Source organism: Ceratina calcarata, unplaced genomic scaffold (genome assembly GCF_001652005.2).
Source record: "Ceratina calcarata isolate Rehan_Ccalc_2016 unplaced genomic scaffold, ASM165200v1 scaffold48.2, whole genome shotgun sequence".
Lineage (NCBI taxonomy): Eukaryota > Metazoa > Arthropoda > Insecta > Hymenoptera > Apidae > Ceratina > Ceratina calcarata.
Window position 1 is genome coordinate 1,045,715 of NW_017172225.1, and position 17,822 is coordinate 1,063,536.

The 17,822-nt window shown below is 47.8% G+C and overlaps 4 protein-coding genes across 4 annotated transcripts; 3 read left to right on the forward strand and 1 right to left on the reverse strand.

Moving 5' to 3' along the window:
* Positions 1-135: 135 nt before the first annotated feature.
* On the reverse strand, positions 136-7,768 carry LOC108627584 (uncharacterized). The gene is made up of 3 exons (XM_026815879.1): positions 6,827-7,768; positions 3,103-6,364; positions 136-2,890 (listed from the first exon to the last, which is right to left on the reverse strand). The coding sequence occupies exons 1-3, from the start codon at positions 7,766-7,768 to the stop codon at positions 1,131-1,133; spliced, it is 5,964 nt and encodes a 1,987-aa protein (XP_026671680.1). The 3' UTR covers positions 136-1,130.
* A 2,419-nt stretch (positions 7,769-10,187) lies between these two features.
* LOC108627585 (uncharacterized) lies at positions 10,188-11,914 on the forward strand. The gene is made up of 3 exons (XM_018028894.2): positions 10,188-10,647; positions 10,745-10,882; positions 11,061-11,914. Exons 1-3 carry the CDS (start codon positions 10,395-10,397, stop codon positions 11,258-11,260), a joined length of 591 nt encoding a protein of 196 aa, XP_017884383.2. The 5' UTR covers positions 10,188-10,394; the 3' UTR covers positions 11,261-11,914.
* A 185-nt stretch (positions 11,915-12,099) lies between these two features.
* LOC108627586 (uncharacterized) lies at positions 12,100-14,070 on the forward strand. The gene is made up of 3 exons (XM_018028895.2): positions 12,100-12,586; positions 12,648-12,754; positions 12,823-14,070. The coding sequence occupies exons 1-3, from the start codon at positions 12,412-12,414 to the stop codon at positions 13,039-13,041; spliced, it is 501 nt and encodes a 166-aa protein (XP_017884384.1). The 5' UTR covers positions 12,100-12,411; the 3' UTR covers positions 13,042-14,070.
* Positions 14,071-14,916: 846 nt separating this feature from the next.
* Positions 14,917-16,948, forward strand: LOC108627679 (uncharacterized). The gene is made up of 2 exons (XM_018029036.2): positions 14,917-15,416; positions 16,293-16,948. The coding sequence occupies exons 1-2, from the start codon at positions 15,131-15,133 to the stop codon at positions 16,634-16,636; spliced, it is 630 nt and encodes a 209-aa protein (XP_017884525.1). The 5' UTR covers positions 14,917-15,130; the 3' UTR covers positions 16,637-16,948.
* The last annotated feature ends 874 nt before the right edge of the window (positions 16,949-17,822 follow it).

Genomic DNA, 17,822 nt, shown 5'->3' on the forward strand with positions numbered 1-17,822 from the left:
TCTATAATTTTTAGCACGTAGCTATTTATTATTAGCATTGTTCTTCCGACGTCTGATTTCTTTTTAATTATAGGAAATGCGTTTTTCTAAAGTACATAAACTTTTGGGATTGACTGTATAGCTTAATACCTTAGCTAATACCTTAAATCTGATCAACAAACGGAATTCGATGAAACTCGTTTCGAACAGCAAGAAACGAGACGGGAACGATTATTCGTGCGATCGTCATCTCGAAAAATTACTCTAAGATAAGGAAAGAAGTGGTTGAAGTGACTCGCGCGAAGGAAACCAGGAACGTGAATATTCTCAGTCGTTTATTATTTTCTTTTCGTAAACGTGGCATCAACGAGACAGTTCTTACGTGCTAAGGACCTTACGATATGCGTGTGTATGTATTTGTTCTTTAATTATAATCGAGCACACTGGTTAAATACGGAGATCGATAAGAGGATAGATCTAAGAGATTATTATTATTACTAGACTGCGAATCTTCATGCAAAAGCCGTTCATAACGTCAACTTATAAAATGAAAAAAAAAAAAACAGATATTCGTCGATTCTATTGACCTCGGATATTCCGTGTATTACTAAACATTGCACATACGTTTTATACTCCATGTAAATGCGTCGACTTCGCAGCCTAATTATTACCCGCCACCATGAAATCCTTTCACGAACTAACGAGAGAATTTGATTGCTTAACAAACCCCTACATCTTTACTTCTAATCTAAGATCGAGTCTCTGCAGTCCGTGCTATAAGAAAACGAAATCGCAAACGTATGCGCGTTTGCGACCTCGAGGAAGACCGAGAAGGAGGCACTCGACGAGGATATCGTCGCCGGCCAGGAAAAAATTAAAGCTAGCCCAACACGTTCATTGTTATTCAGCCTTTAAAAAGAACCTTAAACAAATCTTAACTCATAGCGAATCAAGTCCCGTGCGTTGAAATACAATCCTATAATCGTAATTATTGTAACCCTGGCACCCTCTTATTTTATTAATTAAAAATGGCAAGTCCAGGCGAGAGAGTCTACGCGTCCTGAGCTCTCGTTTCCAAAATCCGGAATCCTTATCTATCGGTGATAAACGTTATGTTAAATTATAATTACTCTAAGTATCAGACAAAATTTTTATCCGTAATAATGCGGCTCGTAACGAGAGGGCCAGGTGATGCCCGGTCCCATTTTATCGTTGTCGTAAACATATTTAATTTTCGGGTGATCGTTCGATCCCATAAGCGAGTCTCGCACCATGCCGAACATAGCCGATCCCAAGGCGACGTTGCTCAGCATTCCAGCCACCGATGCGGCCGTTCGCGCGTGGGCCAGTGCCGTCTGAAGTAAAAACGTGAAGATCAACCCGAGCCCAGGCATCATCTGCGTCATTTTAGATTTTAATCCCCTGCTCAAACGAACCACGGAATCGGTCACCATTCTGGACAAGAATTCGTCGTGCAAGGAGGGCAATTTGAGGATCAAACTCGATCTACCGTCTTCAGGACGACGTTCTTCGGTTATTTTATTGTGTTCGAAGTTCTCTATGTGATGATCCTTGAAATATTTGTCGGGGCGTTTCTCCAAGAAGGACTTGAAGAAGTTCTTGGCCCTCTTCTCTCGCTGCCTGTTCTCCTGGTCTCTGGCGGACTCTTTCTCGAGGTCGTAGGTCACTCGGCCGTTCAGTGGCAGAACTTTCAGCTCCGCCGCATCCTTTTCCGAATCCAGAGACACGATGTCCACCTCTTTCGGCGAACTCTGACCGAGCTTGTCGTGTAACTTCGTACCGAACAGGACTTCGAAAGCGTTGTACGCGTCGTCTGCGGTGAAATATTTAAAACCGTCGTCGCCGTAATCGGAATCGTTCGCTCTGATCCTGTCCAGAAACATCGTGATAATCTCTTGATCGTTCATAGACCTCCTGATGTCCACGTACTCTTCGCTATCCTTCAGAAATTGAAAATAACTCTCTCTCGAGTCGTCGATGCTCCTCTCTTTCTTCTCCTTGTCCTTCTTCGGTTTCTCCCCCTCGGGTCGTTGATCGAGAACTTCTTCCATGATGTCGCTTATTATCGTCAAAATACTAGGAAGATTTTTGTTGTCTTTGATCTTCGCCCCTCTGCCTTCTCTGAACCCGGAGACGCTGATACCCAATTCGCTATTCCCATAACCCTTGATTTTAAACAAACCCACGTCCATCTGGAATTTTTCTTCGACCAATTTTCTGTACCAGTCGAGCAGGAACCCTTCGATCGAGTCTCTCCTCTCCAACAGTTCCCTCTCGAAACTGTCCGTAGACATTCCAAAAAAGTCCTGCACTTTGTTCTCCGTTTCCAACGATCTCCCGAAGAATCCGAAACTCGGGAACGACGGCAGAGGCAGATTGTTCACGATCAGCGGCCAGACGAATATCCCTACACACCTGATGAAACTGAGCCCCGTGATACACTGTATCACCTGCGACGCAATACCCTTACCTGACGACTGGTCGTCCAGATCGTCGACGGCCTTCAATATCTCGTATTGATCAGCCGTCAAATTATTTCTGACGGTAGAATTCAACGCGTCGACGGTGTACCGTTTCGGTTTTGGCAAATTGGCACCGAACGATTTTCGCCTCTCTCTTATTTTAATTAACATTCGAAGATACTCGGATTCCGTGACGTTTGGAAATTCGTCGACCGACGACGCCGAAGGTTCGATTTCGTCGGACGTGTATTCGGTGTCGTAGCGAGAACTTGGGACGCCCGTAGCACTCCTGCGTTTCCTAGCCTTGGCCACCGGTGGTCTCGAGTCTTTCGTCTCTGTCTGTCGTTTGCCGGATGTGATTCTCTCGCCGGAAATGTCTAAGGGGATGCCCGGCGGCTGGCCGGCGTATCCTGGGACCCCTTCGTTACCTACGGTAGACCAATCGTTAAAAATGATTCGCTGTTAAAATTGGCAGACTGCGGATTTGACTGCAAAGTAAAATGTTTATGGTATCGGTTTAAAAGGTGCATCTTATCATCTGAGGATCACAATGTACGCTCGGATTCTTTATTCTGCTACACGTTCGATTCTTCTATAAATCGTATCAAATCCGCAGTAATTAATTAAACCATAGATTCACCTACTGACGGCGTGATCGGTGAGCTTTCATTTATCTTGCTCTCCTGACGTTGATCGTTCAACGAGTTCTGGGTCACGAGTCCTCCCAGTTCTTGCGGTTTTTGCTGAAGTCCGGCTGGACGCTGAGAAGTTGCAAGAAGGTCGGGCGAACTAGCGAGAGGTGGTACGTTAGAGTTCCAGTTTTGTAGCAATTCCTGAAGTTCGATTGGTCCTTGATAATTCGCAGGCTGCGGGGTGGTGGTAGGAATGGAAGCTGCAGTTTCATCGAATCTGTTGTTAAAAGTTCCTTGAAACGGAAGTTTCTGCTGTTTCTTGGAATCAATCAGTTCTGCCAATTGTTGAAGTCCGATCGATCCTTGAGAAGTCGCGAGAAGGTGAAGGGTATTGCTCAAGGGTACGTTCTCGTTTGTCTGGTCTTTATTGCCTTCTAATTGATAAACTCCGATTTGTTGCGGAAAGATCGGAGAAAGCTGGGAGATGCTTATTAACGGCCCGTTTCCAGTTATCTTAATCTCCAGATTACCCGGAGACGTGGTACGAGGGTCGGGACGTTGAGAATACTGTAAGGATCGTTGATCTCTAAGTGGCGACTGAGGGAGAGGAATACTCGGAGGGCCAATGGTAATGGAGCTGAGAGTTGAAAGATTGGATCCAAAATCGATGATGTTCGAAAGATCCGGCAATGACGGGACGTATTGCATCAAAGTCGGCCAGCTGATGCTGTTCGTGCAGGCCAAGAAACTGTAACGCGACGCGCACTCGGTCATCTTCGTCACGTACGGAAGTCTCGCAGCTTCCGGAAGTCCTTTCTCGACCAATTTGATAATGTCCATTTGTTTCGGAGTCAGGACGGATGAAATAGAATCGGTCACGTTCAGGTACGATCGATCCAGATCGGGTGTTTCCTTCAGGACGTTCGACAAAGCGTTTTGTATTTTCTCCTCGGCTTCTCTTAACGAGCTCTTCTGCGATTCTGGGTTCGGCGTCGGTTTCTCAGACAAGAACACTTGGAATCTGATCGAATTCGAACTCGATGCTTGGGGCAAATTCTGAAGCGTGCCGAAATTCGGGAAGCTGGGCAGCCACGGATAAAATTGGGCCATCATGGGCCAAGTGATGTCCCTCGTGCATTCCAAGAAGTTTCTTTCTTTCGTGCAGGAATTGATTCTGTCGATGAACTCTGATCGTACCGGTATCGGCAACAAGTTCTCTGCGATTTGTACAATATTTATCTGTTGTTCTGTCAAACGTCCGGAGTAATCTTGCGTCCTCAATGGAGCCGAGGAAGCAGGTAAGTTCGGGATCGAGAGATGAACCGCCTTCAGGATGTTCAGGATAATGGTCTCGGGCAATTCGTTGTAAATCGGGAAGAATCTAGTGTCGGTTATCGTCACCGTCGTGTCCCCGTGCTGTCCAGTCTTTACGTCCGTTTCGGAAAGGGGCGAAGCGTCTGAACTGGCGCTGTGCTCGGTAATATTTTGATTGAGCGTGGTGGAAGAGTTAGCAGTGGCGGGAGTATTAGCTACTATGCCGAAGTTCGGGAAATTCGGTAACCACGGAAAGTATCCTGTTAACACGGGCCAAATCACGTCTCTGGTGCATATTAGGAAATTATTCACGCGGAGACAGTCGATCATCTTGTTGGCGAAATCCGGTCGTGAACTCTCGGGTAGTAAAGAGTCGACGATGTTTATGATGTTGACCTGCTGTTCCGTCAGATAATCGAGAAACTGTTGATTCTTGATCGTCGGAGCCTGAGTCGTGGAAGTCGTTTTGAATGACTGCAGTTGAACCGAGCGGAGAATATTGAGGATCACAGATTCCGGATGTTCCGTAAAGATCGGGACGAACCTGGTACCAGACACGCTGATCACTGGTACGTCGGGTACTCGGTTTCGCGATTCCTTGTCCTGGGAGTAAATCTTGTCGGAGTCAGAAGTTCCTCGTTCCTGTACAGTTTCTCCGGGAGCGATCGTACTCTCTTTAGTTCTCACTGTTTCTTGCGCGCCCACGTCGATTCTTTCCTTGAAAATGTCTAACGCTGGAAATTCTGGTAAGCTCGGTACGTATTTCGAAAGGGTGGGCCATATCACTTGTCTAGCGGAATCGATGAAGTTGTCGTTTTTCTGGAGATACGCTAGAATTTCTGAAACGAAGGCTGACCGGGCGGAGGACGGTATGAGGCACTCGGCTAATTGCAAGATGTCGATTTGCCTCTTGGTGAAAGTGACCGCGTTCCCTGCCAACATGAACATCTCCTTGTCTTTCTCCAGAGATTTCCTCATTTTCAATAAAATATCTATGATCTTGATCTCCAATTCGTCGGACGTTTTCAACAAATTCTCCGGTTTCTTCAACGTAACGTAAGCTTGCGCGGTCGACGCTTCCCTTATCGGAGCTTCGTTAACGGGCAGATAGAATCTGAGATCGGGATAGGTCGAGATCTGTGGTACGTAAGCACCGATGTCCGAGATTGCCTGCGCGTGAAAATCTGGAAGAATTCTCGAAATATCCGGGAGAGTGGGGATAAAGCGTCTGACCGTGGGCCAAGCCGAGTATTTGAAGCAAGACAGGTAATTGTACTCCTTCATGCATCTCACGGTCTTTTGGACGAATTCCGGTCGATACGAGATCGGTAGTAACTGTTCGGCCAAGTTGATTGTTAACAGTTGATCCTCGGGAATCAGAGCCACGTGAGTGTCCGACGACTGATCGAGAAACGATTGCGAGGTCGACGTTCGCGATTGTTGCTCCTTCAACGTATTTTGTAAAACCTGGAATATCACCACTTCCGGTCTCGGTTTCCGCGCTCTGGTCCCGTCAGCGTCGACGACCTCTGGTAGCTCGCCGACGTCCTCCAAAGAGCCAGGGAAAGGGAAGATTGGATAGTGCGGGGAGAGATCGACGATCGGGTACCAGCTCTGGTAATCAGGGAACGCGGGCAACGCTGGGAAATACTGCTTGACCAGTGGCCAAGCGAAATACTTGACGCAGCTGAAATACTCGAACCTTCTCACGCAAGAGAACATTTTTTCGGAATAGTCTCTGCGCAAGGCTTCGGGCAAAAATTTCTCGGCCATCTGAAGGATGGCCAATTGATCGGGTGTCAATAATTTGTTTAAAGTGTCGTTGTTCGGATCGATGTAGGAAACGGAAGTCTCGTCTCTCGGATAAGTTTGTAAAGCGTCTTGGAGGATGTTGTAAATGACGGCGTCCGGAGTCAAGAGTCGGAACTGCTGGAGATTCTGAGCCCTGCCCGATTTCTGCTTCGGTAACAAATTGAGATTTATCAGACCCGGCGACAGCGATGCCACGATCGGTTGTGGAAGATCGTACGCGATCACCGGCCAGACGAAGATTCTCGCGCAGTTCATGAAACTGAGTTCTTTCACGCACGCCGATACGCGATCATCGAACTTCTGCCGTTCCTGAGGGGACAGCAATTGCTCGGTGTATCTTAGAATTTGCAGCTGGTCGTTGGACAGAGAACTGTTTTCTATCGATCTGTTCGGGAAGGAGACGTTCAAAGGCTCCGGTTTCGTCAACTGCACGATACGCTCCAGAGCCTCTAATAATTGATTCTCCGTAAACTTCGGAATGTCGGGAAGAACTTCCTGATTTTTCAAACTCAACCGGGACGTCTCGTCTTCGATCATTTCTTGTAATCGCGCGGTCTGTTCCTTCCATTTTTCCGCGATCGTATTCGCGGGTCTCTCTCCCAAAACCCTATCCTCGTCTCGAATCTCCTCGTGAGTGATCGCGACCTCGTCTACCCCGACTACCAGTTTCGGATCCGAGCTATCCTTCTGCGCGTCCAACGCCCCGTCGCGAATCGATATCAATTTTTTTATCTGCCCCTCTACGATTGACTGCTGTTCTCCGTCGGATATCTTCTTCTCCTCCGCGCTCAAATACACCGTAGAACTCTTTCGTTTAGATTTACCTTGAGACTCGGCGAACGACCTGAATTCCCTGCTCTCTTCGGGTCGCGAAGCGTCCTCTTCGTTCTTCATGACTTCGTCTAACTTCCCCGATTGCCGAAAAGAGCCAGGCACCTCGTCTTGAATTTCCGAAACGCGGATCTCTTCAGATTTCCGTGGCTCATTCTTGACGCTCGGTCGCGGAACACCTTCGGTGTCTATTTGGACGTCGAACCTTCTGATCGCTTCGTCCTTCGCCTCTGCTTCGACTTCGGGCTTACCAGACAACGCGACATCGTTTCGCCTCCGTTTCTTCGCCACGCTGGACTCCTCGTCCTCTTGCTTCAACACCTCGCTGCTCTCGCTGGTTCCTGAATCGTCCACGTTCCGTCTCGTTCCTCCGACCACCGAGGCTTGCTCGTCGGACGTGATGATCTCCTCGGACACGACTTTTTCGTCCTGAGAACCGCCGAGCTCTCCTCGCACTCGATGGTCTTCTGGAGAAGATCCTTGCACTCGGGAGCCGGAGTCATGCTGCTCAGAAGCGAGTCTTTGAGAGTCAACTGACACTGATTCCGCGTTTACCTCTTCATGTTTGTCGATCGCCGAACGGCCAGCGGAGGGGACCGGGTCCCCGTTTTCGCGTACACTGCGCGGCTCGCAGATATGGACAACAAACAACAGAAGCGCGAAGGAAACGAAGAAACGGGGGAAGATCGGCGGGCGTCGCGGGTCGAGTGCTCTCATGGTCGCGGTCGAGAGGCGAATGTCTCGGCCACTTCTGTGAGCCGGTCTCTATGGTCAGCCATGCCGGAATATGTACGGTAAATACATACGCGAAGGAAGATGACCGTGAACGTATGTACACGACGAGAAGGTAGACGTGGGGGCACTCGCGTGATCGTGGTGGATAGGCAACGAGCGGGGAATTCCATTTTTTACGACGTGCCCCTCTCTACGAAACCCCCCGGGGTTGCGAGAGCAAATCGAGTCCGCGGTCTAACGGGTGTAGAATGCATTTTGCTCGTCCTTAATGCTCGTTCCTCAGATCCTCGGGAACAAAGAGTCGCAGAATCGTCGCGAGGAAAAGATTTACACCGTGCCGTTTTCCACGTTAGCAACGAGGGAGCTGTCGAGCTAAAAAAATCGAACGGTTCGTTTTTTCGGTATATCCAGTCAGTGGATATAATTACCGTGTTTCATCGCGAACATTCGAAGTTGTTTCGAACGAAACGAGAGGCCATTAGGCAGGAGGTGTTCGCCATTTGTCTGTACCTGCGATAAGAGGTCCCCATAAACGTTTATTAGAAGCCAGACGCTTCTGCTTCTCGTTTACGATCGGCCATCCGAATAATCCAAGGCAACGAGTTATTTACACCGGTCGCGGTACGCTCGTCCGGTTCGTTTTCTTCCTCGCGAGGATCGTAATGAGGCAATTAGCCTTGAAGCAGTGGTGCTCGGAAAATAACGCGCCAGGCGAACCCAGCCTCTCATATTCGTTTCCGGTTTTCTGCCCGTGCGTTGATCTACGAGGTCCGGGTCGATGCACACGCGACTCCGCGGCCCGAAAAAAGTCGCCGAGGCACCGGGACACCCAAGAACGGAATTCCAGCCGAGGTTCAACTGCTTATCGGTACACGGAATCGCGATTCTCGCAATTTTCTCCGTATCGTTACGAGTCACTTTTTAACCCTTCGTCGAGTTACGATAATAGCTCGGTGTAACTTTCAATTTAATGCCCGTTTCGTAACACGGCCGTACGATAATTCATATGATTCTTCTCGTCGGGACACAGGAAGCGATCCGAACGATGTTTGTTAGAACCGGCGATTTGAGGATCATCCTTTCTAAAGGTGTTCGAAAGAAGTCGAGGAACGCTAGGATGGAGAACAGCGTTTCAGAGAAGCTAAAAGGAGCAACGGGTCGAAGAAGGCTAGAGAGGCTGGCAGACCGGGTTTCAAGTCGATCTTCAATACCGCCTTTCTGGTTCTGGTGCAAGGGGTTGGATTTTTAGTCCTTGAAACGCGAAAGAAGGCAAGGAGAGGAGCAGCGAGTACTCGGCAACAGGGTACGGGAGGGTGAAGAATTTTTACGGTCAAGCGGTATTTTCCAACATGGCCTCCAATCCTGTGTTTCCATCTTCGGTCCCTTCCACCGTGCCGGATTCACCGTGCAAATCCGATGCGGTAAACCTGTACCAGCAGTCTCTCTTCGTTTTATCCGCTATGAGTACCTGCTCTTAAGGTCTCCTCACAACGAGCCTCCGACAATTTTACCAACCGGACGCACTTTCCTTCGTCGGTTTACCTGCTCTTAGCGTTATCGACACGCCATTCGATTATTGTTGAAATTTTACTTGAAAATTCGCCGCACAATCCGAGCGTAGATCAATTATCGTTGGTAATGAATCGTCAAGGGGTCAGCTTACGGTTCTGGTCGGTCGTTACCGCTTGTAATCTCGACTAAATTACGCCTCGAGGTAGCTGAGGCTAATTTAGCTTCAATTAAAATTCTGATTCTACAAAGATTGCGAGATACGCTGTAAACGCGTGATCGTACACAAAATTAAGACGTATCGAGATAGAGGAGAGGCGAGACATGATGAAAGGTTTTTGCCAAAGTGGATCGACGTACGATGTCGCTGACACCGGGGCCGTCTAACGACACGTTTCCACGGTCAAGTAGCTAGCAGTCCTACTCGAGCCGAGGAATGTACACGGATGATTGCGGGACAGTGACCGTGACATTAGTATCTATAGAAAGTGGGACATGGCGCACGTTCGGTGCACGAAAAACCTCTGACGTAAAAGGACTCGCTTCGTACCCTGAGCAAAAAGTTTCTGTCAGGAACTTACAGACCGGCGAAGAATGCGCGAGTGAGGTGCTGAAAACCTTTCGCCTCGGTTTTCAGCTACCGTTCCTCCGTTTCGAGCGAAGGATCATACGGGACTCGTGCGCAGCAGTATGAAAGGATCGGGGCGTGATAAACGCGACGAGCGGTGGATCGCGCGCTGTGCGGAGCTTCTAATAAAACCCGAAACTGATAAGTACGGAGCGGCGGCGGCGGGGCACGTTGACGAAATTGAACCGCGCCGAAGAAGAGAGGAAATTCGTAGAGCGTTCGCGCAGACCCACCGCGCACACGCGTTCCTTCCTTCTTCGAGTTCGAACGGCGCCGTGCCCGCTCGTCCGAATCATACGCTCGCGCGAGTTCGATTAACACGCTCTGCGGTAGAAATTCGTGGTACCGAGAGTTCCAAGAGGCGACGAAGAAGAGCCGAGGAACCTGCGAGGTTCGCGGGAGAACTCTCTTACCGGATTGGGATCCGATCCCCGGTCCGTCGATGAGGATCACGTGATCATAACCGGTTCAATGATGCGGCCGATTGGTTGGACACTCGCGTGCTGCGCGTTGCTCACGGCTACTTTTCCAAAAACCGCGATAACTGAGAGTGTCCTAGTCGGTGGTGGTGGTGGTGATCTCGCTACGATCGATGACCAAGGTCGACCTGGACGCGATGAACCGACCAAATTGTCGTCCGTCGCAAAGGCCCCGAGCCTGGATCGCGCCGTCTTCGAACTTGGAAGATTCCTCAACAATCTGTTCGTCGGGAACGATGCACAACGTGAGTACCTAGCTACATATGATCAGATCGACGATTTTCACGAGTCCATGTAAGATCTATGATCTGCTAATGATTATTTGAATGTTGAATAATTTAGGAACGACGAGCGGACAGGGTCGAACCTTCGGCGTGAAGCGGCTACAATTGATGCTGATGCCGATGATGTACAAAATGGGAGTCATGATGACGCTGTTAATAGTGTTGACAGTGATTTCGTTGAAGGGACTGCTCATTGGTAAGCATTATTCGGTATCGCCCGTACGGATAGGTAACGGTCCGGTTTCGATGGCGCGTGACTAGCATTCGAAATCGGGAGACACTGACCCATTTCCCGAGGAACCCCCCGAGTCGAATTCTTGCACGATGGAAGTTTCACCGCGGACCGTAAAAAAAATCTGAATGCTTGGTTGCAGGTGCCATTCTACTGATGCTTAAGGTGAGCACGATAATGGCCAAGTTTAACACCGGCTGGCAGCACAATGGGCCGCAGCAACAGGCCCAACCTATCCACGTGCACGTCCACAACGGCATGCCCTCTGCTCATGCACAGGCGTACAATGCTTGGATGCACAGTGGTCCAGAAGACGACGATCACTACTACTATCGAGGATGAATACGACTCGTCTAGAACGAGTCCTGCCTGTTCTCGGGAACCGATCCCTCGGCGACCACAATCGGAACTAGGCTGCGTCGTTCCCCTTACGCCAAACCACGTTCAACTTCAATTCGATCGATTCCACAATCTAGATTATTATATTATTATATTACACGCTCGATTCTGTATCGGTGAATCGTACAACACACGGATTTCGTATAGATTCCGATCCTATTAACTGTAGGTTTGGTTTAAGGGGAACGATATGTCGTCGAACAAGACGACGATACAATCCTTTGGAGGGAAGCAGAACGCGATCGATTTGCGATTTTCGTTCGCAACGATCCCGTGTACCAAAGTAAATATCGAAAGCTGTGGCTTCAGCAACGCTCATAGTATTCAGAGATATAAAGCTGGTATCTCATCTCGACGTTGCACCGCGGACCGTTGCGCAATCGACCAAATTGTGAAGCCAAAATTGATTAACCGTTACGTTTAAGCAGCAACCTCACGATTACCTCATTCTAGTAATAACTCTGTAATTTATTTTGTAAGGAGCCTGCGTCCTATCCTTCCGTCGAATTATGTATCTCTAGAACGTATCTATTAAATCGTTTAAGTCGAATTACTGTCGATGCTCGACTTCTCCTCTGTGTATTTGGATTTATTTCAAGCCCGGGGAACGAAATTGAATTTTCCGCGTGTCAAGGTCTGACGAACTCACGCGAATCCCAGCGTGCGTGCTGATGATATAAGACCGCATCTCGGAGACCCAGTTTCCACTAGTGGGGTGAGCGCAAAAAGCGAAATATCTATTCTTCGCTTAGAACGAAATCACCCAGTATTCTTGACGATCTAACGCGAACCTGACGGCTCTCGGCTCGGGTTACGAAATAGATATCGATCAAAGGAAGCTGTCGTCGTCCACCGTGCAAGAAAATGGGAAGAACGGAAGTAGCTTGACACTCGGGGTCAGAAGTGGAATGGACGAATTACATAGTACAGTAGCTCATTAAGTAACGGTGAACGATATTAAAACGTGCAATCGAAATCGAATGAGTAACATAACGATGCCACTATGAGGGGAAACAATAATTAGAGTCGCCGTCATAATCGAAGAGTTAACGAGTTCGCGTTTCCGTTTAAGTGCCGGCTTTCTAAGCGTAGCCATGAATGGAGTTGGAACAATATTTCGGTGCCTGTGCTTCGCGACTGTTCTCGTAAATATCGTCCACGCCGGAGATTCGAACGATACTTTACGAATAGACGTTTCTAAAAGTGTCGCGTTGTACATCGGAAACGACGAGGCGAGCGTCAAATTGAAGCTGTCCTCTCTTGTGACCGGTAAGTAATGATAATAAAAAATTGGTGAACAATATAAAAAATATAATGACGATATCCTAAGGACACGAATCAGAGGAACGAGGCATGGGTCGTTTGAGGTTCCAAAATATGAGCGATCTCATGAAAAGATTTGGAATGGCGATGATGATGGCTCCTATGTTTATGCAGGTTCGCATTTTAATTACACATTGGAATAAAAGTCGAATGTTGGAGTTTTAATTCCCGATATTTTTCAGTTGATGCTCTTGCCGAGCGCTCTCGCCTCGATAAAATTGAGCCTACTCCGAAGCATTTTCGTAGGGAAACTTGCTATAGCTGTGCTGTTGTTCAACTTACTGAAGAATTCTCAGAAGTCGGAAGTGGTGCTGGTCCATAAACCCGAATATCACTACAATCACTACTACGATACTTATCACGAGCCCGAAGATGACGACGAAGGCTGGGTGGGAAGATGAATGAAACAGCGTTCTTCTACGTCCTCACCATACCGAACCATAATCGATTACCTTAACGAATTTCGACTACCTGTGATACACGCGGCGATTGCAATTGTAACGTTTGGGCAAAACTACACGGGAACGAATAGTATTACGAGTATTCCACGTAATCGAACGTAATAAAACGTTAAAGTCGACCAAAGAGAAACGAGTGACCAATAACGAGATATTCAGCAGTGACCTACTTCGGACCTCGCGTAACGGCATTTCGGTCCAGATTCTGAAGCGATCAAACTCGGACTTCCATGTACCGGTTTTCCCTTTTTTCTGACGCTCAAATTCAACGTCGAAATCGAAATTAATACGATGCCCATCGGCTTCATCCGAGATCACTTTCAAGTCTCTAATTCCCAATTTAGACATCACGAAACTAGTAATCTATAAAACGTTCCATTGTAATTACAATTAAAGATTCTTAACAAGAATATCAAAGTGCGAAATTTACACTTCCATGATTTAATCGACGAACGAACCGAAATTGCATTCCTCTAACGGAAGAGTCCTAATTGAACAATTGGCGAAGTGGCATACGTAACGAAAGTCCTGTCAATGTCGAATTACTTTGTTTCAAGGCCTCGATATTCGCGGTGCGTATACGTGCCAGAAACCCACCTTCCACGATAGTTAATAGTTAGTATGCTGCCGTCATCGATCCTGTATCGACACCTCCAATCGAATAGGACGGTCTATACCGTTTTCTAAACTACAAAATGCACGATGCACCTCGCGTATGTACGTGGCAAATCAACGAACCCGGACTAATCCCTCCGTACGTACGTCGCCCTTTTACGTGAGAGCATTCCGTTTTTATTCAGATCCGCGCCACCGGGTTACGAGTTTAATTGCGTTGCGGAAGTCCGTTCAGTGTTCGGTCCCTCTATACTTTTGTGTATCTCATCGATACGCGTTAATCGACGTTCGAAAGCATTCATGATTCTCCAAGAACTCGTTAAAAACAGTGTTTATGACTTTGTATCTGTACGGTAATAAAAGAATACGACTGCTGTCGTTTTAACAAAGAGTGTAAAACCAATCGGGGATGCTTTCTTCCTAGTTTCTTCGTTAATAACTGATCAACGCGAAACGATGTTGTGACAAGCGTGAACTCCTTTGCATGAGAAGAGGATAATTTGCAAACTGTTTTGACACGCGGCGTTTACGGCGTTTACGGCGTTTACTTCGTTTACTCGGACGGTTCCCGCGTGATCGTTGGTTTACGAAGGAAAATTAAAAAACGGCGCGTCGGATGGGGAGTCATAATAAAATGCGCGCTGTTTCGAAAGCCAACGATTTCACTACGATTTCGTGTCTCTCAATTCTTTAAATAACGATAAAAGATCGCCGGAATTAGGTTGTATTAGCATCCCGGCGCAGTTCGAGCGGAATTTCTTTCGTGCCCGGTCCACGCGCGTACGTGACTCATGCGCGTGCCAAGTGTACGCGAGATCCTGAATCCATTACGGTTTTTTTTCAGCAACGGGGGAGTCTCACGTCTGACGCGGCATAAAAAATTCATTTGCACCGGGAAGCGAGTTTCGAATCTGATCCAATTGCGATTTGATCGAACGTGCAATGGGAGATCGGGTGATTCGGCGGATGTAAGGAGGCGAGTCTATTAAAAAATTCATTGATACGTCCGAGCAATAAATCGTGGCTCTTCTCTCCTCGAAAATTCTTTTCCGATTCACGGTAGCACCTCGACCCCACGAGGTGGCCAGAATTCCTTAAGGAGACGCGCGGCTTGATTTCAGTAAAGTATGCGTAGCCACGATAACGGGCACGCGTGGGGAGATGCCGGCCGGGGTCTGACTCGAAACAGTACCGACACGATTGGCGGAAGTCCAGAAGGAAGGGGTTACAGTCTCATATATGTTCGACCTAGACGCGATCATCGACCACTTTGTGCCCGTGACACGCGGTCCAAGGATATAAAAAGCGGAAGGTCGACCGAGCCGAGGAAGGAAAAGACTTAGACAGGGTGAAGGTCGGATAGTAGTACCTGTGATCTCGCGTAGTGTGCCAGTGCCGAATCTCGAGAACATACGAAATGAGGATAACAGTGATCGCCTCCCTGATTCTGGGCCTTGCCCTCTGCGCGAAAGGTGAGACCGTCAAAGAAGACAACGAGAGTTTACTGAACTGCATCGCGGACGACGATACCTTGGGATGTCTGACATCGAGACTGGCCAGAGACATCGATCAGATCGAGGTGCAGGTGACAGGGAGGACCAGCGAGACTCCCATGAGCTCGGTCATCGAACAGGCTGGAAATTTCGTGGCCGAACTCATCGACGACGTTCAACACCCTGAACAACCCGCGGAAACTGAGCAAGGTGAGACTTCGACGAAATCATCGATGACTTTCTCCGAAAGAAGGATCGACAATTAAAATACTTGAGATTTTCTTTGATTAACTTTTGTTCGATTCATAATTCTGACTCGCCACGTGATCGGAGTTTATGAATGAAAGATAGAAAAACATGATCGCACACGGCACGTGTACAATTACCACCTAGACCTTATCGTTCTGGTTCATTGGCTTTGGACATAGAGGCGAACGAACCTATAATTACTCATTAGACGCTCGAACAGACGACGACGAGCGAATACGTGTCTTTAGGTCAACGACGATTCAACATCCGATACGTCACCGACTCTTGTCTTTCGGTTTGCACGCGTTTAATGACAAGCAAATTTACTCTAACGGTACTCCACCCCATTGTCATCGTTATCTTTTCGAGCAAAACGTAGCCAGAAAATTGAACAATTTGACGATCAGGCCAATCTTCCGGTTATTGAATGAGCTATAACTAGACTGAGAATTTGTACGACTTTACGGGCGAATCAAATACGCGGAGGATCAATGCTATGCAGATCTCGTTAATTCAAGAAATGTTCATTTACATATTTATGAACGACCATCATTGCCCTGGCTTTCGCTCAACGTAAATATTTTCGTCCTAAAACCCCGCGAGAAAGTCAACGTGACCAGCAAAAGTTTCTGGGTCACTGGGCTCGTTGATCTCGAGCACGTAACTTTAATCATACCGAGAAACGATTCCACAAACATCCTAAAGGATCTCGATAGTAGAAGATGGAAACTAGCGAAAGTGTAGAATCCGCACTCTTACTCTACACCGTGAACGAACCAATTGAAACGAATTAAGTAATGGTTTCAGGATCGCAATAACCCACTCGTTTTGTTGCAGAGGAGGGACGTGGAAAGAAGATTGGAAAGAGGAAGAAGAAGCATCTGCAGAAGCTCCTCGGTCTGGCCATGCTGTTCAAAGCCAAGATCAGCCTGCTGCTCCAGCTGATCTCGACGCACTTCCAAGTGAAGTTCTTCGTGATCGCCGTTATCACCTTGATCCTCAACGCCGCCAGGTTCTGGATCGACCTGAAAAAGTCACCATCCAAAGTCATTTACTACGAACACGCTCAGCACCAGCACCACTACGACCACGATGATCACGATTCCGGTTACTGGGGACGGTCCAGCAACGACTCTCCTCAAGATCTCGCCTACTCCGCCTACGCCCCGCAAAGCTCCTAGAGAACCGCAAAGACTCGCGACGCGATCGCGTCGCCGCGTCGTCGTGTATGTTTTCTCTACCCTCAGGTTTAGACATTCGTTAAGCGAGTTCGATGAAACCCGATGGATAGTCTGAGTTCATATTTATGTTAAATTATTTATTTTTATTTATGTTAAATCGTCTCCCTCATTTATTAAGTTAAGATCCCGTTTACGTACCAAAGTCCACTTTGCGTACCTGTTATCTATCACGCTCCTCATCTGCCAAATCTTGTTAATTCATCGTTCAACGCCCATGAACAATGTACAAGCAGTAAACTATTTTAATAATGACCCTGTCTATAATTATGACCCCTCAATACCAGTAGACCGGCTTGGAGAAATTGCTGAACAGGTGGCAGACGTGACAGAAACGAGTCACCGAACGGCTCGGCTATGGTCGACGACCAGCGAGCGCATGGGGTTTCGTAATCGCGCTCCCCATGGAATTAAGTATTCAAACCCCGAATATGAGTGACCGGCGCTCGGCCTTAAAAGAGCCTCGACGGTCCTGGGAACCTCTTTCCGTGCGATTGGACCGCGGCCAAAGCACCACCATGCGTAGCATCGGAATCATTCGAAATTCGTGATGGGATGATCCTTCCGGCGGTTTCCTATATAGAAATTTTGTTCGCGGCCCGCGCTACGTACAACTTTTCTTAATCAGCCGACGAAATTCGATTCGCCTCGCATTATTTCATCCCGGCGCATTTGCATCGCGTCCTTCAAGCCTTCGCACGTCCCCAGGATATTCATAAAGCCTGGTAATTCCTTTTAGGAATCGTTCCCTCCGCGATACCCCAAAGGGCATTTTAATGCTCCTTTGTTCGAGTCGAGCAAAGAGATAAATATCTCCGCCTGACGTCTACTGAACCAAGTGGACTGCTCGAGTTACGAGCAGATGAAATCGTCACAGAAATCTAATACCAATAAACACCTGCATTATGAATCTTTTATCCGAATGGTAATAATCGTCAAATGAAATCGAGCGATCGACGACAGCTCTGAATGAGCGTCATGAATTTCGTGAGGCATGGGAATTCGCGGTGGATCCTATCAGTCGTCACATCAACAGGTACGATTTGCATCGGGGCCTTCGAGGATGATGTGGACGTCTGCTGGATGGTCATTGGCAGTCCAAACGTGATGAACTTACTAATTTCTGTCT